This window comes from Excalfactoria chinensis, chromosome 7 (genome assembly GCF_039878825.1).
Source record: "Excalfactoria chinensis isolate bCotChi1 chromosome 7, bCotChi1.hap2, whole genome shotgun sequence".
Lineage (NCBI taxonomy): Eukaryota > Metazoa > Chordata > Aves > Galliformes > Phasianidae > Excalfactoria > Excalfactoria chinensis.
Genome location: NC_092831.1, coordinates 14,049,714 through 14,076,414, shown reverse-complemented (window position 1 = coordinate 14,076,414; position 26,701 = coordinate 14,049,714). Strand labels below are relative to the sequence as shown.

At 45.6% G+C, this 26,701-nt stretch overlaps 1 protein-coding gene across 3 annotated transcripts in view; it reads right to left on the bottom strand.

Annotated features, from left to right (window-relative positions):
- The window catches only part of LOC140254740 (unconventional myosin-X-like), a 65,013-nt gene that overhangs the window by 18,518 nt on the left and 19,794 nt on the right, over positions 1-26,701 (bottom strand). For all 3 annotated transcript variants that reach the window (XR_011904297.1, XM_072341707.1, XM_072341708.1), the window contains exons 12-25: positions 24,745-24,891; positions 23,914-24,014; positions 21,766-21,832; positions 21,357-21,449; positions 18,778-18,846; positions 18,112-18,194; positions 17,032-17,140; positions 16,154-16,234; positions 15,088-15,212; positions 14,178-14,292; positions 10,916-11,022; positions 7,744-8,049; positions 4,278-4,317; positions 1,920-2,711 (exon numbers count right to left, since the gene is read on the bottom strand). Coding sequence is in view for 2 of the 3 variants with exons in the window: in XM_072341707.1 (XP_072197808.1) it covers positions 1,920-2,711; positions 4,278-4,317; positions 7,744-8,049; positions 10,916-11,022; positions 14,178-14,292; positions 15,088-15,212; positions 16,154-16,234; positions 17,032-17,140; positions 18,112-18,194; positions 18,778-18,846; positions 21,357-21,449; positions 21,766-21,832; positions 23,914-24,014; positions 24,745-24,891 (2,235 nt within the window). In the remaining variant the exon portion in view is untranslated. The remainder of the gene's footprint in view (positions 1-1,919; positions 2,712-4,277; positions 4,318-7,743; positions 8,050-10,915; positions 11,023-14,177; positions 14,293-15,087; positions 15,213-16,153; positions 16,235-17,031; positions 17,141-18,111; positions 18,195-18,777; positions 18,847-21,356; positions 21,450-21,765; positions 21,833-23,913; positions 24,015-24,744; positions 24,892-26,701) is intronic.

Here is a 26,701-nt window from a genome sequence, read left to right as displayed (position 1 = left end):
ACAGCTTACCCATTAATGCCTTAAGCAAGAGTCTCCAGAGAACATGGAATTTTCATAGCAGAAAGGGAGAGACATTCAGCAGTGAACACAGTTAGAAAACTCCGGTTACCTGAAGGAGCAAAACTTCCTATTTCATGGCATTGCCCACAGTCCAAAATCTAGTTTAATGGGATTAAGAGAGAATTTTTCATTTTGGAAGATTTTTTTGGCAGACAGGTCAGCATGCTGGACAGGACAGAGCACTGACCCACTCCTGGCACAGAAATGCCCTGCTAGGAGGTTTCTGAGGTTTTTTTCTTCTATTTTTCCAGAATAACTGAATCCTAAATAACAAAGATTGAAATTACTGAGATAATAATACAGTGTTTACTTGTCCTTGTTCTCCAACTAATTGCCCTCAGCCACATTCACATGCAGAATCCCAGATTTTGCTTTGTCCTTGCCTTAAATACAACTTTCTACGATGAGCTGCATTGATTTAATAGGAATGAAAACAGCTCTTCAGTCCTTTTTCCTTCACCAAATGTACATTACTTCTTTTTATTTTTCATTCCCCTTCTTCAACCCCTTTGCCCTCCTCTTTGTCTCATTCCTTTTCATGTATTCATTTTCCCTGTTGCCATTACGCTTCAAAAAGCAGGTACTTCTGGATCAGCAGCTGCTGATGAGACCCTAAGCCAGTTGCAGTTACCTCTCCCTGTGGCTCATGCCATGACACAGTGCAACTGGATTTTTCACTGGTCTTTCTCATTGAGGAGCAAGACAAAAATCCTCCAATTCTATTTAAACTTTAAAAGAATGGTAGAAACCAGGTGAAGCTGTGATGAGCACCATGACAGGATGATTCATGGCTTGAAAGACTACTTGACAGTGATCCATGAGTACCTGCCCACAGAGAAGGTACCTTTATTCAAGCAGATCACATCATAACAAATTCAGACGGCTGGCAGCTGACATTAGAGAAATGCAAGAAGGAAAAAAAAACATGCAATTTTTCAAGAGAAGTCAAAATCTGCCACTGCAGATGAAAAACAAATGAAGAAAACTGAATGTCTTAATAAGTAATTTTCTAAAAGATGTTTTGTCATTCAAGTCCCTGCTTTCAGAGACATCACATCTGAAGGATTTTTATGGCTGATATTGGCTTCATACCTGAACTCTTTACAATCATTTGTGGGCTCATCTGACATCCTGGTTTATTGTGAGTTTGCTGTGACACCCTTAAGCATCCATAGCCTGGAGGCACTCAGAAAGTCCAGCGCCCAGTGTTGGATCTAAGATGGGATCTTAGTGTGGGATCTTGCTTCCAGTGCAAGGCAAACAGCCCAGCTTTAGGAACAGAAAGCTTCCATGGCCTTTGTGTTCACTGAGACCCGTGTTGATCTGCACAGTAATCCTTCTGTTCTTACAACAGCTCAGTTTGTGCACACACAGATCACAGAATCACAGAATGACCCAGGTTGGAAAACAGCTGAAAAGAATCCCTTGACTCTGAACACTAACAGACTTTCTTTAAGTGATGGGAATAAACCAAACCTCAGCCTTTCCCATTTCTTCTTGTGACTGCCCACCAACAACTCTGACTAACTCTGTAGGATCTCTGAGGCAGGACATGTATCTCCAAGATGTTAATTGCCTGCTTTTAATCTTATGCTGATATCCAGTGATGCAAGCAATCTAAACTAGCCTAGGTACACATGTCCTCACTTGTGTATCAGTGACACTGGACAGTCACAAGCCTTCTCGCCTTCAGCCTCTCTCCCCCCATTTTTCCCCCAAATTAATTGCTGACATAAGAGAGTTACATATTAGCAAGTATATCTGCAGCAAGCAGGCATTAGTAAGCAAGCAAGGATGTTATAAATATCAACAAGGTCATATGCTGATGTCCAGAAAAATGAACGGAAGGAGATTCTTACCGAGTCCAGGCTGCCCCGGTTGGAGTCCAGGCTGGTGCCATGGGAGTGCCTCAGACTTTCCTCACCATTCAGAGGTTCAGCTGAGGCACTGCCTGCATCCCCGCAGCCATCTAACTCATCATGGTCATAGTCAGACTCTATATCTTGAGGGGAACTGTAAATTGTCTCTCCCACTTCTCCACTGTTACTCCTCAGCGTATCTGAGACAGTGCTGCAACTGCTTTCTGCTGGGTCAGAGAGGGCACTCCGCTCCCTGGGGCTACTGGTCCTTTCCATGGGTTGTGCTGGAGCAGGGGCAGCCTCTCCCACTTCCCTTTGGAGATGTGAAAGTCTTGTGCCCACATCTCCCTCCAGGCAGTTATCACTGTTCTTCATGCCCTTCTGAGTGACAACCACCAAACTGGAAGTTGGCCGTACTTCATCGTCAGCATGAAAACCCTCATCTACCTCTTCTTCTGCCAGCGGTGCAACGAGGCTGCAGTCAATGTTAAGTGTCCCCTCACTTGACAGCGAGCGCTCCAAGTTCTGTACGCTCTCATCCAGATTGCCAAAATCTAGCAGCTCCAAGAACTCCTGGGCAACCCTAGATGCCTCCTTTTCTAGCCTCTGGATCTCTTCCTCCCGCTGCCGGTTGATTTCATTCCTGGTGTTTTCACAGATGATAGACATGTGATCCTCCTTCTGTTGTTGCAACTTCTCAATCTCCTTCTCCAGCCTTAAGATCTCCTCCATCTGACGTCTCTCTTCTTCTTGCAGTGGAATATCTACTTCTTCGGTCTTTACTGTTTCCACCTTAAAGAATTTACAATAGTGTTAAAGCGGCTTCTTTAACCTATGTGCATTCCTTGCCAGGATCTTTCATTTCTCCCATTTCCTGTGCTTGCCTTGTCCTTCCCATATGCAAAAAGATGACACGAGGCATCCTTTCCTTTTCTGACAGGCACCTGCAATCCATCCATGGTGTAAAAGCTAAAAGCAGAACTACTGATCTTCAGGTACCTCCTTTCTACCAGCAGCCTATCTCCTTTCTGTAGCTCACTAGGATCAGTGAATTTTTTAGAAGAGCCTCTCTGCCAGCTGCTAAAGTTACTGCTGTCTAAAACTTCATTAGAAGCATCCCCCCTTTTTTTGAGCTCTGTCTCAAACACATATATAAATAGAAAAAAATTGTGGTAGCAACGGTAATGGGAAGACAATTGAACTAGATGATCTTGTAGGTCCTTTCCAACCTTGTGATTCTATGAACTATATACAAATATACATAAGAATAATAGGCCAAAGAATTGAACATTTCTAAAATACATCATGAAAAGATTTAGAGATTTTGTTGTTTACTTGGTTTGGGGTCTCACCATCAGGGTTTGGGGCTGGAAGGGATATTTGCAATGAAAGAGCACTGTGCCCGCTCCAACCCCACCCAAACTCTACCCTTGATTTCTTGGGACTCTTGGCATCCCCATCATCTTCTATCCTACACTCTGAAATAACTGAGGAAATTCTGGAAGGCAGAATATACTAGTAGCTTTTACCAAGGTTTAGCAATAAAATGAAGCTACTCTCTCTTCAACTGAGGATATTGAAAACAGACACAGGAGAGAGGAAAAAACAAAAACAAAAAACAAACAAAAAAAACCAACAACCAACTCCAAAAGGTTTTAATATACTTCCCAATAGGAAGACAGCAAGGCAGACCACGCATTGTCCCATTAAGCCACAATCCATATTTTCTTTATGATTGCTCTGTTGCTTGTTCTCTACTTGACTCTTACTTGTGGACAAATAAACTTTTATTCTCTAATCCATCACCTCCCCTGAGCAGAGCCAGCCTGAAACTCAGGAACAAATGGTTTGGGAAGAGGAGTAAGAAGATACACAGCTGTTTTCACACACCTCAGGGTAGGTGGTCTGCTCTTTGATGTATCGAGTACCAACAATTAGATTAGTTACCAGGAGTTTATTTTAGCCACAGTAGCAGCCGTCTGCACTCTTATTTTGGCTGTTACAGGCAACAATCCAGAAAAGCAGATTGTGTCACAGCAGAGCACAGCACAAGGTCATGTAACAAGCCCAAGCATTACAGATAAAAAGGGATGCTGCATGTACAACACTGAAAATTTCAAATAGGAATTATGCAAGCTGGTACATGAGCCTAGAAAGAAAAAAAAACACCCAACACACCTTGTTACCTCTATGCACCTCTGCCAAAGCCCAGCACCTGTGGGTTTTGAATGAACAAAGCCCATTCCATAAGCAGCACTGCCACAATAAAGATATGAGCTCTAGGCAAAGCGTAGGCAATACTGGACCCTTCACAGACACTCACAGAAGCTGTATCTAAAGAATAAATGCTAAACTTACCGGAGCCACCTGGAGCAGGGAATTCAGCTGTTCCTTTTCTCTGAAGAAGGAAAGAAGATAAACACAGGACATGACAGTCAGACAGCTTCAGTTCTCCTGGGGAAGACTTTTAGAATTACACGGACACATCATCTCTCCATGGATAAGGGTTAAAGTAAAGCACCCACTGTAAGACCCATTTAACAGCTTTTACAATTTAGTATAAATCCAGTTCTCTGTGGTTGGCATGACCTTTGTGGATACAACAGATTGTCTCCACACAGTTAACATGCAGATCAGTCAGGAAACTGGATTAGTTGAAACACTGGAAGGACTCTGGAAACAGCAGCAGATCAGTTAGATTCATGATAAATGTCAACTGAATCCTCCGAACATCACGGGACACACTACACAGCCACGGATATTAAATGAAGCTTTGCAAACAACTGATAGGTTTTTGGAAACTCTGCTTTCAAATGAAACAGAATCATGGCAACCCCAGAGCTGAACTCATACTTCATTCAGTATTTACTACGTTAAATCCAGAAGAAAACTACTAAACATCTGTACTTGGTTACGGAGCTAAGCTGGGAAGCTGTTGTTCTGAAGATCTGTGCTCCAGCTCCCAGAACTTCTCAGCAGCAAGCAAAACCTAGCTCACTAGTAAAGGCTGTAAGTCACTTTGTTAGTAAACATGGAGTAGAGGAAAAAACTATCCCACGCTGCTGCGTCTCCATCCAGATCAAAGAGCAAAAGCTCTCCCCATGACCAGATTTTCCAGAGCAATCATGATACAGGCAGCTGAACTAGAAGCACAACCAGTGCCAGGGTCATGCAAACAGAGTAGGGACGGGATGCAGCCAAAGGCAGGCTGCCTGCCAGCAACCCCGTGCAGCTACATTCACACTGGCAGTGGTCACCTGCAAATCTGTAATCCAGGCTCATGCAGAACAGAAAGTCAACAGTATCTACTTCCCAGGCCCTACAGTCTTTACCAGCTAAATTCTACACTGCAGCTGCAAGCCACAAGAGTTTCTGCCCTTGCACTCTCTCTCACACACACAAATAAACTAGGAAATATTCACAGATGAAAGCTGACAGAAGTGGGATCCAGATGGTTCCAACTGAAAATCTCTAGGAGTAGTCAGGAATTAAACAGTAGCCTGAAACAATGTGAGTGTGCAAGAAGCAGCACAAAGCACACTGGAAACACCACCAACAGTCTACACACCAGTTCCTTCAACTGCCCCTTGCATACTTTGGAACTCTGCTTTTTTTTGCTGCTTTCCATCCATCTCCAGGTGATCCATATTCTTCCCAAACTGTGACAGCTGCAGTTAGGGACAGCACTCGCACCGAATCCTTTCCAGGGCCAAACAGAACAGAGCAATCACCCCACACCTTACAGAAACAACCCTGTTTGTTGACAATTGTATCTACAAGTGTAACAAAGATACTCCTATTTCCTCATCCAACTTATTTTGGAAACATTGTAGTAAGACCATATTCAACGCATGCCCTGGAAGAATCCCATTCAATAGTTGCCTCCTAACAAATAACTACCACTCTTTACTAATTAAAATGCAATAATGCTGTGCAGGTAAAATACAAACCCTACTCTTTTTTCACCTACTAAACCACCTTCCCTGTGGCATCTTATGAGTGCTGCCACAGTGTCACAGCCCTTCCTGAAGTCAAGATACGTACCTACTACCCTCTGGGGCTTTTCCCTACCTATAATATACATCAAACTACTACAGAACAAAACATAACAATGCTGTTTGCTCTTCACATGCCCATGTTGGCTCTTACCTCCTGTATCAAGCACTTAGAACAACTTCTTTCATTATTTGTTTCAGTATACCCCTGAAATTGAGGTAAAGCTGACTGCTCCACAACCCCCTGGTTCTCCCTCTTCTCCATATTAAGAGGAAGTCATCACGTTTAGAATTTCCCAGTTTTAAGGAAACTCCAAAGCAGGAGAAGAGAAGCTACTGATTCAAACTGCCCCAGCCAGTATTTCTCAAAGTTTCCAAGTATTATTTCTACAAAGAAGTCATCTGGATTTGGTGACCTGTATTATATGAGCATTCTCTAACCTCTTTTCCCTGCTAATTGTACATCTGTGCTAATTGTACAGCAGCTAAGCCTTTTAGGAAGACAAAAATAGCATCAAGTGCTTTCCTTCCTAAACATCCTAATTTGTTCTTCCTGTTGAACATTATCCCAAATTGCTCCTTGTCTTCCTTCTACTAACAGTGCATGCACAATAACCATTCATATCACCTTTCAGTTGGTTATATGTCAGTTTGCATCCTGATCTTTCTGATTCTCTCCCCACATGTGTATCTTGCTCGACTTGCTCTTTTTTGGTTGGTCGTATTTCTTCTTGTTGTTTCTGTTACTGGTGGCTTTTTTTGTTCTCAGACAAATTTGCCAGTTTGGCCAGATTAGCCAATTAGTGATTTCCATGGGCTCCCACCTCATTTTTCAGGTCAAATGGAAGTTCAGGATTTCCCTACTTTGTCCCCTAGTACCTTTCTCAGCTACTCACTGAATGAAGCCGTTTGAGACCAAGTAGGAAATGAAAGCAAAGCAAGAAGCTTTCCCAATTCCTAGGAACAGTGCCATTTCTTCGTAATGATGCTGGCTCAACACATCTATTATGGGCTGAAAGCTAGAAGGCAAGGGCAGAAATACAGAAGAAATCCTTTCATCTAAAACCAGGTAGGGAGCAGCTCTGTGCAGCAGGAAGAGGACTTCAAACCTGAGAGCATGTCTGTGGCATTTGATCCCTGTAAACCAGGTACTGCCACTCATACGGTTTTGTGTTGTGATGAGGCTGCTGCTGAAAACTGACACAATGATTAAATGGAGCTGTCAGTGATATCCAACAAATTCCTTAACCGAACTGCTCGTTGTTGGTGTCACCGACTCCATGCTCTGTCCCAGCAGATATATCACACCGCTGCCACCTGTGAAATCCTAAGTAATACCTTCACTTTCTGCCACACTTCTGACCCTGGTGTTTCATGATGCTTGTTGCACGTTTCAGACTGCCAAGATCCAGCCTCAAACCAAGCATATAACAAAATACCATAGTATATAACAAATTATTCATGAACTACTCAAAATTATACAGAATTTACTTTTTCAAATGCATCTAATCATCATGTAATGGCATCATTGTGCTTCTTAAAACACAAGATTGTCAGAAGACACCCTGTTGGGATAGATGTAGGTAACTAAAGACTGAATAGGAAATGTTGCAAGAGGTGCAAGATTCTCAACAGATAAACTGTCCCTGCTCAGACTGCCTGCTTGTCATACCAGCTTTTCCTTTCTCCTCCTGACACATCTGCATCCCTGAAGAGAGGTACACAGCAGCAGGAATGGCCTGATCAGTAAAACCTATTGCCCCAGACCCACTGCAGCACCCCAGTATCTCCAGTACCAGGGCATTACGAGTGTGAAAGACCATTTGTACCTTTCTTTCACCTCTTCCTCCTCTCGCTTCCTCCTACACTCCTCCTCTTCTTGCCATTGTCTTTCTTCTTCCTCTCTTCTGATCTGTTCTTCCTTCTCTCGCCTCCTCCTCTCCTCTGCTTCCTGCTGCCGCCGGAGCTCCTGCTGCTGCAGGTGTCGGTAGAGGCTGCGAGCCAGGTGCCCACGCCAGTGCTTCTGCAGGATGATGGCAGAGGCCTTCAGCCGCAGGAGGCTCTTCTTCCAGAAGTAGGCTCGGTAGTTCTTTTGGATTGTGACAACACTGACTAGCACCTTTCGGTACTTCTTCCTAAAACAGAACCAGACACTTAACGTGACACGAAGCAATGCACACTCCGCGTTTCTTATGCCCTAGAGTACGATTGATCTTATCACATCTGTGGATAAATGAACTTGGAACAGCACTGCTCAGGAATAAAAACAAGTTGTTCCTCAGATTCTTTTGCCTGCAACTTGCATTTTCCTTAGTGTTCTAGCCCACCACTGGTGGGCTTCTATGGGTACCTACTTGTGTGAAGACCTTCTGAGGAGCTAGGTCCACGGTAGGACCCAAAATAAAATAATCATTACTCTGTAGTTTTGTACTTGAGTGATGCCTCTGCATTACTGACTGCTTTCACCGCAGACCTGAAAAAGACAGGCCCTGGTGGAAGTTTGTACACAATGTGGAACCCAGGCAAATAACAAAAGGGTTACCAACACACAGGAATCCAGACCCATTTGTAAGCTAAATCCAAGCAAACATTCAACAGTCCATAAGAGCAAACCATAAGGTCACATATAGAGGAATCAAAAGCCAAACACACCTGATGCGAGACTACGTTAGGAAGCAGCAAGTCAAAAAAGGATTTAGGGGTCACATGGATTGCCAGCTGGATGCCAACTCCCAACACAGCGCTCAAGAAAAATGAGACTGGGATTTGTATACTTGCAGGCAGAAATGCTGTGCTAAAGGGAACAGTGCTACTGCTTTTATCCTGTGTTCAGCGTTAGCAGCTCTGTTTCAAGAACAATGTAAGACCCTGCAGTGATTTCTGACAAAGCAGGACTGAACCCAGAATTTCTGGCTTACTGAGAGATTTCAGGAGCTTGTTCCACTTGGAAACAGAAGGTTACAGAATGACTTAATCCCAGCAAAGCACCCAGAGGAGAAACACATTTGGGCAGCATTTCTATTTATTTGACAAGGGATGTAACAAGATTTAATTGACCTGAAACTGAAGTCTATTCAGGCTAGAAATAAGCCACCATGTTTTTTTTAAAGCAACTGAAGATATTCAGACACTGTCATATCTTGCTGAGGGAAATGATCGTCAGTACTATTTAAATCATAATCTCCTTAACTCTGAACTGGAATTCACAGAGGAAAAACGTGTTACATGGAAGCTCTGGCCAGTATGATACAGTAATCCTGTACTGTCTTAATAGTCCTCGAAAGCATGCTAGAAAATAGCACAGTATTCTCACATATCCTTCCCACAGACCTTCTGCAACCCCCTGAGGGGAAGGCACACCTCAGAATCCCCTTCCTGGCAATCAAACCTTCTTCAAATGGCAACAGGGACCCATGTTGTCAGCTTGCCACCTCCCTGCATGTCAGATAGATCAAGAAAATCAAGGGAGGTATGTTAATGGAAGCAGTGCCCAGAGGTCACACTTTTTCCATAAGTACCAAGTCAAAGGGAGGAAGCACAGAGAAAAACAGAGGAAAGGGAAGAGGCAATGAGAGTTGGGAAGTTGCAGATGGAATGCTCCCGAGCTGCAGTCCCTCAGCTCCAGTCCCTCTGTCTTCCCTGTGCCCCACACATGGGGCGCAAACAGCTGCACCAGCACCCTCTGCCAAGGCAGCATCAGAAAGGGCACTCTGATTTCTACAAAACGCATCTGCTGGCATTTCTTCTTTGTGTGCCAAACCCTGCCCAGCTTCAGGCAGCTCTGGCAGACAAGCAGGCAGATCTGCCTGGAGCTGGGCAGGGTTTGGCACACTGAAGTCCCCCTTCAGCCCTCAAGACCACAACAGACACCCTTCAGCCTGAGCTGCTGCACGCAAACCACCAATTTCATTTCCCTTGTTCTGCCTTCCCCGTATCCCCTTGCCAACTCACACAAATTCAACCTGCAGCCCAAGCTGGGGAACACAGCTTACTCTAGAATTGTGGAGGAACAACACATGGGAGATGAATCCAGCTCCATGCGGGCTGCTGACCACAGGACCTGCAGCCAAGAGGAGCACCGCTGCCTCTGTCACAGCCCTGCTGGGCAGCAGCCACCTGCCAAGGAACTCAGCAAAGCAATAATCCTGTGTGCCTGCAGCAATGTTTCCCAGAAAAATCAATTTCTGTGCTAATCCCAGCCCCTCTGTCTAAATGCTAGGCACAAAGTAAAGCAGAGCAGAGGCCTCGATGCTGAAAACTTACAATCTCCCATAAAAACAATAGAACTAGCTCAGTCATCTTCCTAAGGGGAAATAAATAAATGAATAGAAGCCCCCACATTAGCAAGGCAGGGCACAACTCCTCACATGCATTTCTCAGTACTGAATGAGCCACCTGGGGCTCTATGGTAGCACTTCTGCAAGAGCTGCACAGCCCAGGATCCCACCTCCCCGCAGCCCTGACTGACAGGTGTAGGGGCTGAGACCCACCAGGAAAGTGCATCTTGCTGGGATTAAGCGTGCATACCACAGCCATTAGGGAGTCAGCTGCTGGCTGGCTTTGGGGGCAGAGGAGGGGCTGTCCACCACAGTTGGTTCCCCCAGCCCTCGCTGGTCAGGTGCAAAGGGAAGCAGCAAGAGGAGAGCGCTGGTGCAAAGCTGGCCAAAGCCCAGTGCTGAAGAGTTCATTAAAAGGAGAGGGAGATCACGAGGCAAGCAGACAGAGAAAGACTGTGAGCAGTTTGCAGGAAGAACAGGAACCAGAGCTGACAGCATAAGGAAAAGGAAGGAACCCACGTGCAGGTGGGGCAGGAGAGCCCGAAGGCTGGGAAGGTGGTACCGGGGCAAGCAGCAGGCACCGGGATCCTGCAGGAGCGGCGTGGAGGGAGGGCGCGGATTCAAGAGGAGGAAGCAGGAGATGTCCCCGGCCGGCGAGGGGAAAAGGGCTGCGGGGGATCGAGCTCATAAGCAGAGGGACTGCGGGGCAGCCCGCGGCACTGACCTTGCCATGTAGCCCAAGACGTGGGCCCGGATGACTACGGCAGCTTTCCTCAACTCCTCTTCCCGATCCTTCTCCAGCTTCTGCTCGAGAGCTTCCTTCAGGAAAACCTGACGCCGCGGGGAGGAGTTTCGAGAAACACAAAGAGAGGAAAGAAGTCAGTCCCGGAGGATCCGGGAGGTCCCGGCCGCTGGAGCGCAGCGCCTCGGGCTGCCCGCAGCCGCCGCCCCGGCCCGGCCGCCCTCGCTCGCGGCACCGCGCAAAGTTTGGCGGCGTCGGAGCTCGGCCCCGCGGCCAGCCCCCGCCTCCCGCCCTCTGCGGTCAAGACTTGAAAGGGAGCGGAGGAAGGAGGGAGAGAAGGGAGGAGGAGAGCCCGTCTGTGCGCCTGGCCTTAACCCTTTCCCGACTGACAGCTGTCCCCGAGCGTCGCACCGCAGCAACCTGCTGCCGCGGGGGAGCGCTTTGCAAAGGAACCCCACCGCGTTTCCAGGAAGGCTGCGATTTCCAGGCTCCGGAACTCGGCAGCGGTCCTAGCAGCATCAGGAGAGCCGAAGGGCCCTTCGAGGGGTGAAGCGAAGCATACCCCGTTCCCCCCGCTCAGCCCCAGCAGCAGCGGGGAGAGGCTCCTGGCTGAAGTCCTGCTCTGCATCGTGCACTGCGGGACCTGAGCCCCGCGGGAGAGCTCTCCAAATGTCAGCGGCTGCACTTGGCTTTCCACTGGGCTCTCTCTGGCATCTTCCACTACCTCTGTTTCGAACCTCTGCTCAGCGCTAAATGCTTGCACGAGGGATGGAGCACTATCTTAGAGACAAAGCAAGATAAGGGCTTGCTTGCAGGAAGCAGCCTGACATATCTGAGCTACTTTAAATCAGCTGACTTGCAGGAGGTCGGTGCAAGTTGCCGAAATACGCGCTTTGCCTGTTGAAAAGGTCTGCAGCCTTAGCACAGGGCTGTCAGCAGCGTTAGCCTAGATTAAAGTTGGCTACAGTTGGTCCTCACAGGCTGCAGGCACAGCACCACCGCCATATGGACACAGTAATATGGGTTCAGTCCTTGCCAGGACCAGCAGCAGGGCAGGCTGCAGGAGGGCAGTGCTGCCCCACTTGCAAAGCACAGCCATGAGCATGGGCTGGGAGCTGAACTCACCACTCTGCACAACTACACTACCCCATGAACTACAACCCTTTCTTCTCCATCCTTGCTTTTGGCCCCATCCCCTATTTAGGCTCATTCTCCTTCTCAGCCACACCCACCACATACTGAAATCTCTCCCTGAGTTATCACCCTGAGTTCAGCTCTTACCCAGAGGAGCCACTTCTGTTAAGATGGCCCCAAGAAATGAGCTGCTTGGTAATGACTAAGTAACCACGGGTAGCCTTAAAAGAAGGTTCATTATCAGGGTACTGCCAACCATGAAGCTGGCACCCTTCCCTGCAAGTTGTACATCCACTCCCTCTGTCAACTCAATGATCTTTTAAAGACTTCTTTGAGGCAGAGATTGCTCTTTCAATTACATTCCAGAACAGAGCAGCAGTCACCCATTTCAAGAAGGCAGCCAGCAAAACATTGTCTCAGTCCATTATCTTCATCAAATTGCAAAAATACTCAAGTCTGGCAGTATTTTGCTAGCAAACAGACTTCTTCGTGCCAGTAAGGAGGGGGAAAAACAACTTTGAAGCATGCAGAGTTCAAGACCCAACCCTAATCCCGCAGAGTTTTCTGTATATGTTCATAGATGGAAGGGTACATCTCAAACAACACGTGGCATAAATACAGTGCCTGTCTATAAGCTAATGGCATGTTGAGGGTGTTTCCTCAGTCTCCTGCAGATAATGGGAGTGAAGTGAATTTGAATCCAGAAATGTTTTGGATGCTTTGTGGGAATAGCTGTAAGGTGGCCGTTTCTTTGTCATAATTCATAGGCACTTTCTGAAAACAAGAAACCACTTTCTTCTGAGGAATGAACAATTAGACAAAGCTACAGGCTACTGCTATCTGCTTACATCACACACTGGGCAAGTTTTCCAGCACAGTGCTCCTGAGCAAAGAGGAAAGGGACACAGGAGCCCAACACAACCCCAGTGGAGATGAGGGTACATCAGCACAAGGCCTTCCATCATCATGTCTGCATCCCAGCCCTCACCTCTGCCATGCCACCGGATTGAACCTGCATTAATAGCTTTCATAAACATTAATTTGACAATTGCCAGCACAGCAGCTGCTCTATTCTTAATGAAAAACACAAAGATCATCCTGCCCTTCCTCCCCCACTTCCTTTCCCAAGCTTCACAATCCCCTGTACTAATTCACAGAGTCCTTTCCTTCCTCCTCCAAACAATTGCAAGGGATATAATTATCCTTCCATTCATTCTGCAGGAAGTATTCTCCCTTCTAGAAGCCGTGTTCTTCACTCACTTCTCATACTCCTTCCTAGGTTGCGTCCCCACTGGCCTGTCACACCTCTTTGCAGCACTATTCCCAACTCCATACTAAGGGTGGATCTCACCTGGGTACAAGAGCTGCACCTGGAGCTGCAAAGAGGCACCGAGAGCACACAGGGGACTTTCTCTCCAGAATGATAACCTCCACCACACACCCTTAGCTGGGAGCTTCACTTCACCCTTACTCAAAATCCTCTGGGAAAAAAAGCAAAACCACAGGGTGCTTTCCTGCATTGAGCTATATTCTATCCCTTGTCATACTAGGAAGAAAGTTCAAGTTCCCTGTTTACCAGCTCTAGCAACTCCTTTCCTTGAGCAAAGCAGCTCTGCAGCACATACACACACATGCCACACAGGCTTTAACACTCAAGTCCTGGGAGAATGGCAGCTACCCAAGCCGCACGGGTTATCTGGGGACATGAACGACTGAAATGGTTCCTGGTTTGCAGAGACCAGTGAGGAGAGAACAGATTCCCAAATCAAAGATGGAAACCACTTGAATCACAGGCCAGAAATACACCAAAATGAGAAATGTTTCTTTCTGGAAGATTACTGCAGTCACACAAAGAAAAGCCTTGGAAAGTGAACCACCATATACCTACTGCTTATCATGCTGTCTGCACTGGATACCACCTATCTTGGCCCATTCTTCCAATAAATTACTGGAATATACATAGAGTTGCATTAGAGGTAGCTCCCCACTCCCAGCAACGTGCCTCCCAAGGCTCACACCTTTTTATGAAGCTGTCTCAAAACTTGAAAAAACCCTCAGAGCGAATCCCACAGGTCCTTCCCCGTCACATGAAAGATAACTGATGAAGTACCTTGGTTTTACCCAACTGCCAGTCTTTCTTGGTGCTGTCATAGGCCTGAAGAAAGCCTGCACACACAGCCTTGCTGTTGTCTGAGAAGCTTGGTATCTTCACAAGCATCTTGTACCTAGAAAGCAAACAAAATCTCATGAGACCATGCGTGACACTATCCCTCTCACCTCCACCCTATCTATTTACATGATTCCTATGATCCTTTTCCCCTCAGCCCTTTTCCCTCTGGGAGGCAGATCCCAGCTGGAACTTCATTTCTTCATTTGGAGGTCTCCCTTCCAATCCTGAAACCTCCATCCCTCTATCCATTTTTCTGTTCCTACTACACTGGCAGTAATAGCTGCAATCCCAGTAATGAAAGACCAACTCAACGGCATTTTTCAATAAAGAACAACTATACTCCTAAAGCACATGCTTTTATCATGCAGAAGTTATGTTGTTTGGTATAAGGGTCATCTTTCATGTTCCAAAACACAAAGGAAACAACGCTCAATAGTCTCTTCCAGACTTAAACTTCAAGAAACCCTTAGGGTGCAAACAACCAAAACAAACAACCAAAAGTAAAACTTACTGTCTCCAGTATTAACCATCAACAATATTGCCATTAACATTTGCTCCAGCCTGCCAGATTAAAGGCCTTAGGCTTGATACTGCCTCTTCACATACTGTGAACAGCTGGTTCTCACAGCATCACAGCACCAAACCTGTGGCAAAGTTACACACAACCTGAACATCCTTACTTTTACCCTAAAGGCTAGCAGTCTCCATAAGCATCTAGTGAATGGTCTATAGGGGCCTGGTTAGAAAAACATCACACAAATGATCCATATCAGTAACGGCAAAGGGAACAAACATATGAAGTCATATACCTTGGCGCTGTTACCACTTGTGATACAATGCCAGCAATTACCTGCTGAGAAAGTCCTGGAAAAGGCGCCGGATAGGGAAACCTGCTCGCCGAACTTTCACTGTCTCCAGCATCCCTGAGTACCGGAGCTGATTGAGAACCACATCTGGATTGAAGAGGTTTGGTGCCTGCATTGCAATCCAGATTGAAAAACACAACAGAAGAGATACAAAGCGTTACCATGGTATTGCTTCTTTGCTGACCTGCATGGTTCCTCTAAGCACAGGTAGCCGCAGCCCGTATATCCATTTCTAGATGGTTAACTCTGCTTATTTGGGCGTGCCAAGGGAAAAGGGTGAGCTTCGGTTTATTGGGAAAGCAACCTCTGAGCAGTGCACCATGCAGGAAAAGGGACGACAAAAGGGAATCAGGCGGATCCTGCAAAAAAAAAGTCTGCAGAGTGCAGTCACTGTCAGCTCATGGCAGCACACCAATGAGAAAATATATTAACACATACAAAATGCATAACTCTGACTCAGCTGTCTTTGCAGCCATGCAGAAGACCCCATCAGCCTTTTACTGCCAAAACCAAAGACAAACTGCAGATTTCCTTCTGGCACGCAGCTCCCAGCAGGCTTTTCTCTGCCATATCACACATGGTTTCAAAACACACAAAGAAAACTATCGGTTTGGGGCTCCCCACCCAACCTATTTAGCTGCAGAACCTCCTGCCACGGTTCACAGCACAATGGGAGCCAGCCTGTCTCTGAGCACAGTGACTTGCTCACGAAGCATCCACCTCCTCTGCCTTGGAGCTGCGGGAGATGCTTCCCACTGCACAAGCTGTGCATTCCAGAACAAACAGGAGCACTGCTTCCTCTGCAACAGCACTGGGCTCTGCACAAGCCCAGTTCATCTTCCAGGATTTGTAAGCACAGGGGAGATGGGAAAAGCTGCATTTTATTCAGCATGCAGGCTTTTTAATCTGATCAGTTGGAAGGTAGATTTTTCCTTAACCATGGAACAACTAGAAGGGGGGACTGCTTTGATTCCCTGTTTGGTTTGGGCAAGCGTTGCTGCTCACGGTGCCTACACCACACACATGCGTTCTGCTGGATGGAGGACTTGCCTTTTCTGTGTTCGGTTTAATGCAGCGGATGAAGAACGGGTTGGAAGTGCTAAGTGTTGCCATCAGGGAATGGAGAGAATCCTAAAAAGCAGCAAGAAAAAAGACAGGGGATGGGTCACTACAGGAGAGAAAGAGGTTCATTTGATGCAATGCACTTTTCAAGCAGCCCTCCATTCCTGATATTTTCCTGATATTTGCTTTTTCTTATATCACATTCATCAAGTGAAAGAGTAAAACTGTTCTACTATGCCACCAGTAATGTTACTGAGCCTGCCCTCAATAACCCAGGCTGTCCCTTCCCACTCAAAACATATGCACAGCTTGCCATAACACTGCGTACATGGCCATCCCCACTCTGAGCTTTACAGCCATCTCAAATTATTTATTTTTTTAAAACATATATTCAACTTTAAATGAGCTTTAAATACCATCAAATTAACTTCAAATAAAGTTAAAACCATGAAATTAACGCGAGTGTGCAGACAGTCTTGGTGGGTAGGTTGCCCAACAAGGTCTTACTGGGATTGACATTATGCCTGTGAAAGATGCAGCCTGAACAGGACACACACACTTAGCTGAAGCACCAAACCAACATGAAAGATCAAAGAACCTCAAGAGCTTCAGATAAAAAAAATATAGATCTCTATAATTGATATTCTTTTCCTCTGCCACTCCACTCAGTCTTAACATCTCACATTTTACGCTATGCAGAGAAATCCTTGGGGCAGCGGCACTGTCTTTTTTTAGCTCTACCACATTCCTGCACATTTCCAGTGCTGGACACAAAAGGAGGATGAATGACTCTTCTTGGCCACAGGCCTCACTTTACCCATCTGCTCCTCCCCAGCAGCCTTCTGCTCTCTTGGAAAACATCCTACCCTGAACTGGGAGCTGACAGTCGGTCTGCGCCTCTGGGTGCCCATCTTCAGAGTCTCTTCATTGCAACGGCTGCAGACTCTTTCAAAAAGGTCATAGATGAAGTCCAGCCTAAGGGTGAAGAAAAGAATTAAAGACAACACAAGGCACCCACCATCTGTGAGTGTATGGCTCTCATTCCTGGGTACTGTTCCATTCCCACTGCAAAGCATCTTGCACGGTATTCCAGCTACACTGTGCTGTTTCCCCCTTCTGAACAACTCTTGTGGCCGCACCTGCAGTGCCCAAGAGATGCTCATGTTGTCATAAGCACAACCCTTCCAGAACCAGAGAGATTCTAGGGCTACTCACAGTGCAAGTCATCTATGTGGGCTCTTCTACTCCATTTTACCTCTCCTTAGATAAGTTCTTACAAAACGACACAAGCACTGGGATTGTTTTGACTGTTTCTAGCAGAATTTCCCTTTCTGGCTTGCTGAAATACCAAGTCCTTCTACAGCGCTGGACAAGAGTGACCACAATTCTGGCTTAATTCCCTATATAAAATGTTACCCAGATGCTGCTGTCTGAGTAAGGCAATCAAGAGCAGCTCATTCTTTCAGCTCCCTCAGGTTGTGCCAAGGCTGCTCACAGTGCAAACTCCGCAGCAGGACAGACACAATACTGAAACAGCCTCATCAGCTTGGAGACCAAAGGCAATAATTACATGGATTCTGATAAGAAGCGTGTGGTGGAGGCACAGCACAAACATTTCTGGGGTCTACCACGTTACTTAATGCCTCTCTATCTTCTAGGTCCCATCTCTGCATTGCAGGTCTTGCTTGGGGTCTAAGACAGCTCATTTCTCTAAGGTCATGTTGCAGCACTGGGGTATAATACTGAGGACAGTGCCTGGTCTTGCAGCAACAGCTCAGGTTGGATGAAACACACCATGGGAGCCCCACACTGACAAACAGAGTGGAAACCAAGTGGCCTCTATGCAAAGGCAAGAAACTCTTCCTGGATCTGGTTATTAGGTGATTGTGGCTTAGTCCAGTCCAACAGATGTGGGCTCCTCTCAAGCATAATGGGGACATACATACCTGCTGTCCTTCAGCATGTTTAAGATGTCATCTCGAAAGGTGTCTCTGTTCTTCTCCAGAAAGCCTCTTACATCATAAAGCACCTACAACAAAGATAGAGCTGCTAGAACAGGGCAGTACAAGTCATAAGAACTTCTGCGCTAGCATGCCAACATATAAGACCTCCAGCAGAGCTACGCAGTAATGCTGCAGGCACCTGTCGGGAGCTCAGTTCTTAGGATCAAAGAAGGAGCTCCAGAGCTCAGCAGTTACTAGCAAGAAGGTGGCTTGTAGCCATCAATTTTAACAAGAAAAACCAACCTCAAAGCCAGGAGCTAAGTGAAGCAGCTGCAGAGATATGCCCTGCAGTCAATAAGTGAGGAAATCCTCTGCAAGGTGCGAGCTACTCCATTTGTGTCAGAAACTATCACCAGTGCCACGCAGTGCCCTGTGTTCCCACCTACCACTGCTTGGCAGATGAGAGTCTATGCCCTCCTCTCAGCCCTTCCTTAGTGTGCAGTTGGAGGATACTGAAACTGAAAATGACACACTGTTTCAAGCCCATTGCACCTCCCATGCTCTAGTATGAGGCATACCCACAGCTCAGAGAGATTCTTCATTCATCCAAATATTCCATGACCTCACACCCAGGCTCAAGCATCTCACAGACACACCATAAACACCTACCTCACCAGCATAATGCCTTATGCCAAACTGATGATCTGTCACTCGAGGTTTCACATAGTAAGGATTGCTCTGAAATGAAAGGGAAAAAGGCATCTTAATGTCACTGTAGGAATAAATAGGACCAGTCAGGAGCTCAGCCATGACTATGGCAATGCTGAGATGGGCAAGGACTTAGTTGTTGCAGAGCCTGACCACATGTGCAGCAGTTATCTGCATCTACATTGCAAATATGTTATTCCCATAAGATGGAAAAATCCAGCCCTTCAAGGCATTCCTCATGTGAGCAAGGGCTTGCAGAATCAAGGTTGGGCAGGCATGCCATGGATGAAATGTTAATTCTTGCATGTCTGACACCCATGAAATCTCAGCTCCACACAAACCACGTGGTGCAGTACATGGGATCAGGATGCAGGGAAGATGGCAGCTTTGCAGAACTCCTACATATTTTACTTTGTCAAAGGAGATACACGTATGTCTCCTGTTTTCCTCTATATTTCATCTTTCTTTGTACCTCTCTACCTCTTTTTTCCACATTTATTTTCCTTTCTCTTACTAGCTCTCTAGCTCTTCTAATATCCCTTTCCTTCTCTCCACCTTCCCCCCCCTCGCCCCTCCTTCTTTGTTTTACATGATAACCCTTAGATACACAAGAACAGCCACATTACTTGAGATAAGTGATCCATCGAGCTGAGCATTCTGCCTCCAGCAGTGGCTATGTAGAGTAAGAAAAAGGCAAGTGCACAGTATGTCTATACTCCCGCACTCCACAACTCTGATTATTTCCACAAGGTCTGTCTGATTAGTAACCCCAAGTAGATTTCACTGCCAAATGCTTGCCCAGCCCCCAGCTATTAGATCCGTAAATTTCATCCATGCCTACAGTTCTCCAAGTTCCTTCTCCCAGCTCTCCTACAGCTACGCAACCCAGAGTCAGAGGTCATATTCTCTTAAGTCTCAGCACTTATGCTCTTCCTCATTAACCCTTTTGCAATCCACAGAAAATGCAGAAGATGGCTTTTTCTCCCACAAGGTCCATCAGGCTTTCTAGCAAGCGAGCTGGTACCTTCTAAAACTCTTCCAGCCCACCAGAGACACTCAACCAGTACAAAGAACACTCAACCTTCTAAAAATACAAACTCCAGACCACTGCCTACTTCACTTTCCTTCCTGTGCTCCAGCTCCTCACAGAGTTCTTCTCTTTCTCCTATGGGCCCTGGGGTTCCACGGTAACTGCTATCTCCTCAAAGCAGGTAGAGGTGACACTATGAACAGCTTAATGAAAAGGCCACTCAATGTACAGAAATCACCAAAAACAGCAACCAAAATGTTGAGGGGCATAAAAGAATGCAAAATAATGCTGACGGTCTCATGCTGCTGTACAATAAACAGGCACCTTCTTACCAAGGGAACTGCTTTCTGGTTTGATTATTTATCTCAGAAAAGATTAGGGAAAACACCTAGAGGAGTTCAGAGACAAACAGCAGAAAGAAAGAGGAGCTTTGAAATTTCTCCATCTGGAGACAAACTTAAGAGGTAGGGACAGTTCACAAAGAAAATACAAAATAAGCGATATATTAAAATATTACTGAGATATTAAAATACACAAAATACCAATGAGAAGCTAAATCAGGCATTCTTATATACCTCGACCTTTAGTATAAGGGAAAGCCACAGCAGACTGAATTGAAGGCATCCATTTAAGCCTAAAGAAAGGAAATATTTCCAACAAAATATTTAATGAGAAAAATGAGAATATCTGCACCTACTCCAACAAAAACAAAAATAAATAAATAAAAATATATGAATTAGTATGTTTTCAGGCTGGGATGAACCCTTAATTAGGGGAGCAGGTAAACTACTGGCCAACAAGGCTATTGCTAAGTAGTGAATTACTCTGTAAGCACCTGCTATGGTGTTTGATTTGCTTTGTTTTCAGTCTATTAGGACTCTGTTCATCTACTGTGATGAACAGGGTGCTGGCTGTACTGGAGACAGGGTACAGGACTGCTACAGCGATCTCACTGTGGATGCTGTGCCCCCAGGATAACTTTCTGTCCTGCAGGAAAGAACCCTCCTACTCCTGCATCCAGAACACAAGAAAGAGGAAAGAATGTAACTAATTAAGAACAATAAGAGAGTTTCCATTAAAAGTCATGAAGCAAAAACCATCCCCAGCCCCAGGAGATAGATTTGACTTGCTCTGGAGCAGGCTACTGTGAGTCACTTGGCAGAAAAAAGCCACCCACACCATGCAGCCGCATCCTGTGCCCATGGTGCTGCTCCACATCCCATCACAGACCAGCAGAACCTGACCTCCATTCCATGCCACAAAGTCAGATCTCCACCTGCAGCCTGCATGCTCCCTCTCTCTGTGTGCAAGAAACCATCTGCAGGTTCCTTCTTTTATTACTGTTGTTCAGTGCAGCCTTATTAAACACTTGCAGACTAGAGCCTAGGGCATTGCAAATTTCCTGCACAAAGCACATATTTTACATCAGCAAAACCTTCACTTTCAGCTTTGAAATGCTGATAGGGCTAACATACTGATCATTTGCCTGTCGGGATATTTTCTTACTTACCATATGCTGGCTGTGAAGTTTTTCCAGAAGGGTGTTGTCTGTGCCTTTGGGGAATCGACTCTCTTCATTCACCAAAGCCAGTAGACCCAGTTTCTGCAGCCAAACAAGAGACAGGCTTTCACAGACAGCAAAGGTTTGAACTACATAGCAACAAGCCAAGAAACAGATTTGAATGATGTGGTGAGCAATAACCCGCAAGTTATACCCGGCAAAGCTTAAGCTGAAAGCATGGATATGCTTTCTTAAAGCTGGAACTAGGGCTAAAACAGCTCATGCTTCTGGCAAGTCGTAAAGGAAAGAGGATTTAAGCAACTACTTGTTTTTAAAACCGAGAGATCTCATGGATGGCCCCGAGATAATCAACAAACACCACTGTGATCCCTGGAATCTGTTCCAGACAGTCGCTCACCTTCTCAATAAGGTCCAGGCACTCCGCATTATCCATCCAGTCAATAGCTTCCCAGTTTATCCCTTCCCTGACAGTCAAGAACAAACAGAAAATTAAGTGAAAGGGAAGAATCAATGCCCTGAGCCACAGGAGAGAAGTGGCTGAGAATGGCTTTCCCAGGACTGAGGAGGATTTGCAGGAGCTGGGCTGTCCTATGCCCAAAAAAGACACTTGCAAGAAAGACTACAGGCAAAAAGTAAAACTACTTACTGACTTTCTGATACAGAGTCCCTCCAAGTAAAGACTAACATTAAGACAGTGAAGGTGTTCCCTACAAGCCCTCAGCCCAGGTGTCATACTTTCAGGTCCAAAGCATTCAGAAACCTGTGGCCAATGGCTGGGAGCAGCAAACTAAATTCAATCCTTAAGAATGGGAAAAAAACTACCTACCCCTAAATGGAGCAGATCATCTCATTGCTTTAATGACAAAAATACCAGCTCACAGCTTTAAATGTTTAAATGTTAAAACAAGTGTCAGAAGGCTATATATATTTTTTTCTACCAAAAGGCCTCTTGGATTACTTCTGAGAGCATTAAGTCCTTCCAGAGCTGAAGGAAGTAGAGATTCCTGCTATCAATGCAGTCACCATTGAGTCAAGTTGTCTCAGGTGTCACAGACCACTTGTCTGATTGAATGACAAAACACGTAAGGCTACTTACTAAACACAAAGAAGCAGAGCGGGTACTGTGGATGATGAGCTTTAACGACATCATCCTACAACAACTTGAAGAGCAGTCAATAATAAAATGCTCTCATCCTTCCCAAAGTTCAGCCATGGGATTTAAACTTCTATGTGATCATCAGAAAAAAAATCTTTTGTCGCAGTGCCATTCCCAACACAAGCTTCCTGCAAGAGTGGAGTTGGTCTGAGAAGTGAGTATATAAATAGCCTTGCAGTTTTGTAATCTTTAGAATTTCATGAATTGCCTATTCAGCTTCTCCTTTTACATGGCTGCTCTCTCTTGCCCTCACTGACCCTACTCAATTGCTTCATTCACAAACATAAAGGCTTCTGTTTCAGAGCAAGAACCAAAGCACTTCTCTAGCAGGCTCCTCTAGAAGCTGCAGTAATCTAGAGCATCCCAGGTACTTTTCAAAGTATAATCCAGTATGAACCTCACAGAATTAAAACAACCGTGCAGAAGGGCCCCATGCTCTATAAAAAAAGAAAAAGTCTGATTAAAATCTCCTTGCTGAGGAAAAACAACATTTTCACAGCATTGGAAACTCTAGATCAGAAAGAGATGCCAGATATCTACCTATCTACCAATAGGAGGGTGAGCTTGGGAGTTGCTGTCACACCATATGTGAACACTGAAAGTTGACATTGGTTTCTGGAAAGACTGTGGAATTTCATGGAAGATGACAGTACTGTGTGCCAGACATTAGGTTCATGAGACCACAGCCAACTATGGCACATCTTAAGGAAAAGGTGGGAGGAAAATGGGAGAACACTTGGAAAAAGTATCTGACGTATTCCTTTGTCCTTCCACTCTCCTTTAGACATCATCCACTTTCTGCTGATGTCAGAGAGAGGACAAGTTTTTTGACTAACCTAGTGCAGCTACTCTTCTGATCCTATCTTCAGCAAGTGACAGAAACAACCAACCTGACCGTAACCAGTGAACTCAAATGGAAAGGCACAGAACAGGAAGAAGTGTGTTCAGACATACTATCAAGGTGAAGTTTTCACAGGTCTAATAGAAGAGTCTAGTACATAGAAGGACATAGTTCCCAGGAGACCCACACCATGTTGCAATTGATTTGGACTGTATGTCAGGTGCTGGGGAGGGTTTGCTAGCTATACTGAGAGCCCAACAGAAAGTCATCACTTAAGCCATGCTCTTTCTGGGCCTGACTCAGACTCATGACAGCCACCATCTGATAACAAGAGAGGGCTCAAAACCCTGCAAGGCAGACAGCTTTTGCTTGGAGACAAGTGACTTATGTTGGCAAAGAGCCCACGGATGGCACTTACAGATGCACCAAAAGTCAGGGCTGCACCGAGGCTCAGCTGCCTTTCCTGCTTGGACAACACAAAGGAGGAATTAAGTCCTCTTTTCAACCACCCTCAAAAGCAATAAAGGCCCTACTCCTCCATTTGTCACCTGTTGTACTCCAGCTGCTCCAAGGAGAAGATATGCTTGTTGAAATATTCCTGGAGCTTCTCATTTGCATAGTTAATGTTAAACTGCTCAAAACGATTCACCTGTGGGAAGAAAGAAAGATTTTAATAGTCTTGTCCCTGTGATAAGTTTTCTCTCCTGCAACAGCTATAGGGAAGGTGCCAGGCCTGGAACAAAGCCAGAGAGCACAGGGACAAGGGTGTCAAGATGGACACAAGAAAGACAGTATGGGGAGACCCATCAGGAGAAGAATTTTTGTGGCTCATGCTTGGTTAACACAATAGGCCTAAATAGTAGTAAAGGATGCTATAAGACAATCACATTTCTTCTCAGGATGAAAGAAACATTGTTCTGTAAAGGTTAGGCCACTGGGCTTCCTCTTCTTTGAAATGACCGAGCAGTCACTAAATAGTTGCTCAACATACATTTCTCAATTGCAAACAGGAGTATTCCACACTAGATTCTCAGCAAGAGGTGAAATGGATGTAACCAGATAACATACATGTAAGAACTGAACATCTACTTTGCATATAAGCACAAAGCAAACAGATATAAGTAATACTAAAGTAGCACTGAAGTAGTACTTGCTTAGAGTATGTGTCACAAACTGTATCTTGAACATCAGCCTGCATGAACGCAGGTATCAAAAACAGGCAGCTAAACAGACTTTGCCACTTCCAGAGAGAGGAGACAGTGGACAAGCCCCAAAATGCCCTATACTATCTTACACAGGATACAAACCTACAAAACATCCTCCCTGCATCACCTGACCTCTTCAAAAACAACATACCCTATGAAAAACAAAATCCTGACCTGGAAGTTCTCGAAGCCAAAGATATCCAGGATGCCCACAGACTTAAAGTTTTCCTTGCCTTTGATCTTCGTATTAATCTTGCCAATGAGCCATGAGAAGCATTGGGAATACAGTGCCATGGAGAGGGAGTCACGGGAGTCTGCTGCCTGTAAATGCAGAGAGGAAAAAACAAGTCACAGGGAGAACAGAAGACATGAGGGGCATCAGGAATCTCTACAGGAATTCAGGTCCCTCCATTTCTCAACATTCAGGATTGCAAATAGGCCAGACTTGCACAGATGTACCATGTTTGACCTTTAGGTAACTGATCAAGAGAGGCTGAAGGAATTAGCAAAAAATAGAATAAAGTAAATCAATGATGTATTTTGGAACAGGTGCTGGAGTAGGATAGGTGGCAAAATAACTCTCAAGTAAGCCAGTATTTGCAGTGACAGACAAAATAGCATAAAAATCACAGAACATCCTGATTCCTCAGTTCAGTACCCTTGTAGAGCAGGTATCAGCTCAATTGTTCAAACCCGGCAGGGCGGAACCTCATAGAACATTCTGCCACCAAGTTATCAAAGTGCAGGCATACAAGCCTTCTCCAGGTATCTCTCACACATCAAGACAGGGAAGGACCCCAAGCTCTCTAGCTGCAGAATCCAAGTAGAGTCAGACCCACCCCCCCATCCAGCTGTACAGCAAAACCACAGCCCCCACAGCATGGCATGAGATTTTTCAAAGGCCCTTTTCACCCTCCCAGCCCTGCCCGCCTTCAGGCGGGTTCATCCATTCAACCCACTGAAATGTCAAAGCTCAGATGGGCAGCAAGCCCGTTACAGAAGATGAAATGCTTGGCAGCATCATCATCACATTACCACAGCAGCAAGTGGGAAGAGGTGAGCGCAGAACATGGGGGCTAAGAGCCTGTACAACCATATAGGCCTGCTGGTCAATGCAACAGGCTCACCCAGTGAGGGCACCTAAGCTGTACCATCCACTTGTAGCAGGAAAAGAGGTTTAGAAAATTGCCTGTGTGTGAGTATTGAAGGAATCTAATTGTTTACTTGAGAGAAAAATGAATACAAAGTGAAAAACTTCACATAAACTGAAGCTTGTAAAGTGAAGAGCTGGGATGCTAAAGGCTGGCCTTGTCTGAGGGCTATTTTTCAGCTCCAATCTCTGCTGTAGCAAGTGTGCTTAAAAGAGGCCATGAAACACCTTTGGCAGGAAATGAGAAGCAAGGCTGGACTGACATCTGTCAGAGGGAGCCCAGAAACACTGGCTTCTCTGCCAGTGCACAGGGCAGATTGATAACCCTTTGCTGTCTGTGCTAGCCCAAGATTTCCATTACAGATATTTACTTTGCTATAATACAATGCTTATTTTGTCTTAGTAGCAGTAGCCCTCATTTCCCAGCGTCTTGCCTTTATTAATGACAAAAGATGATTTTCCAGTTATCTATGCATAGACCTAAAGCACCAAGAGTGCCCTCAAGTGACCAGTGGCACCATGAGCTACAGCCAGTAGGAACAACACTGCCATGAACCACAGAGAAATGCAAGAGATGAGCAGAACTGGCTCCAGCAGGCAGTACGGGTTTGGAGACAAGAACACTGTAGTTTGGTGAGCAATTCTGCACATGTGGATACACAATCAAGCTACTGTGGGGTAACAGCCTAACATCTGCTGGATGTTTTGTGGTAACTGCGTGTCAGTTTTTACCTTCCAATAAACACAAGATAACCTGGGAATTCTGCAAGGCAAAAGCATGCACACATTCAATGACCACAAAGCACCTGATGCACCCTCTGCATGATAGGAGCACAACCTGGTTACTGAAGGTCATCTAAAACTGGTATTGTGCACTGCCTGCCCCTAAAGTCTAGAAAGCAGAAGTGGCAACACTGGGATCTGATGTACTGCTGAGGGCAAAAGACTGAAGGACACAGCTGAGAGGGTATAACAGGGAAC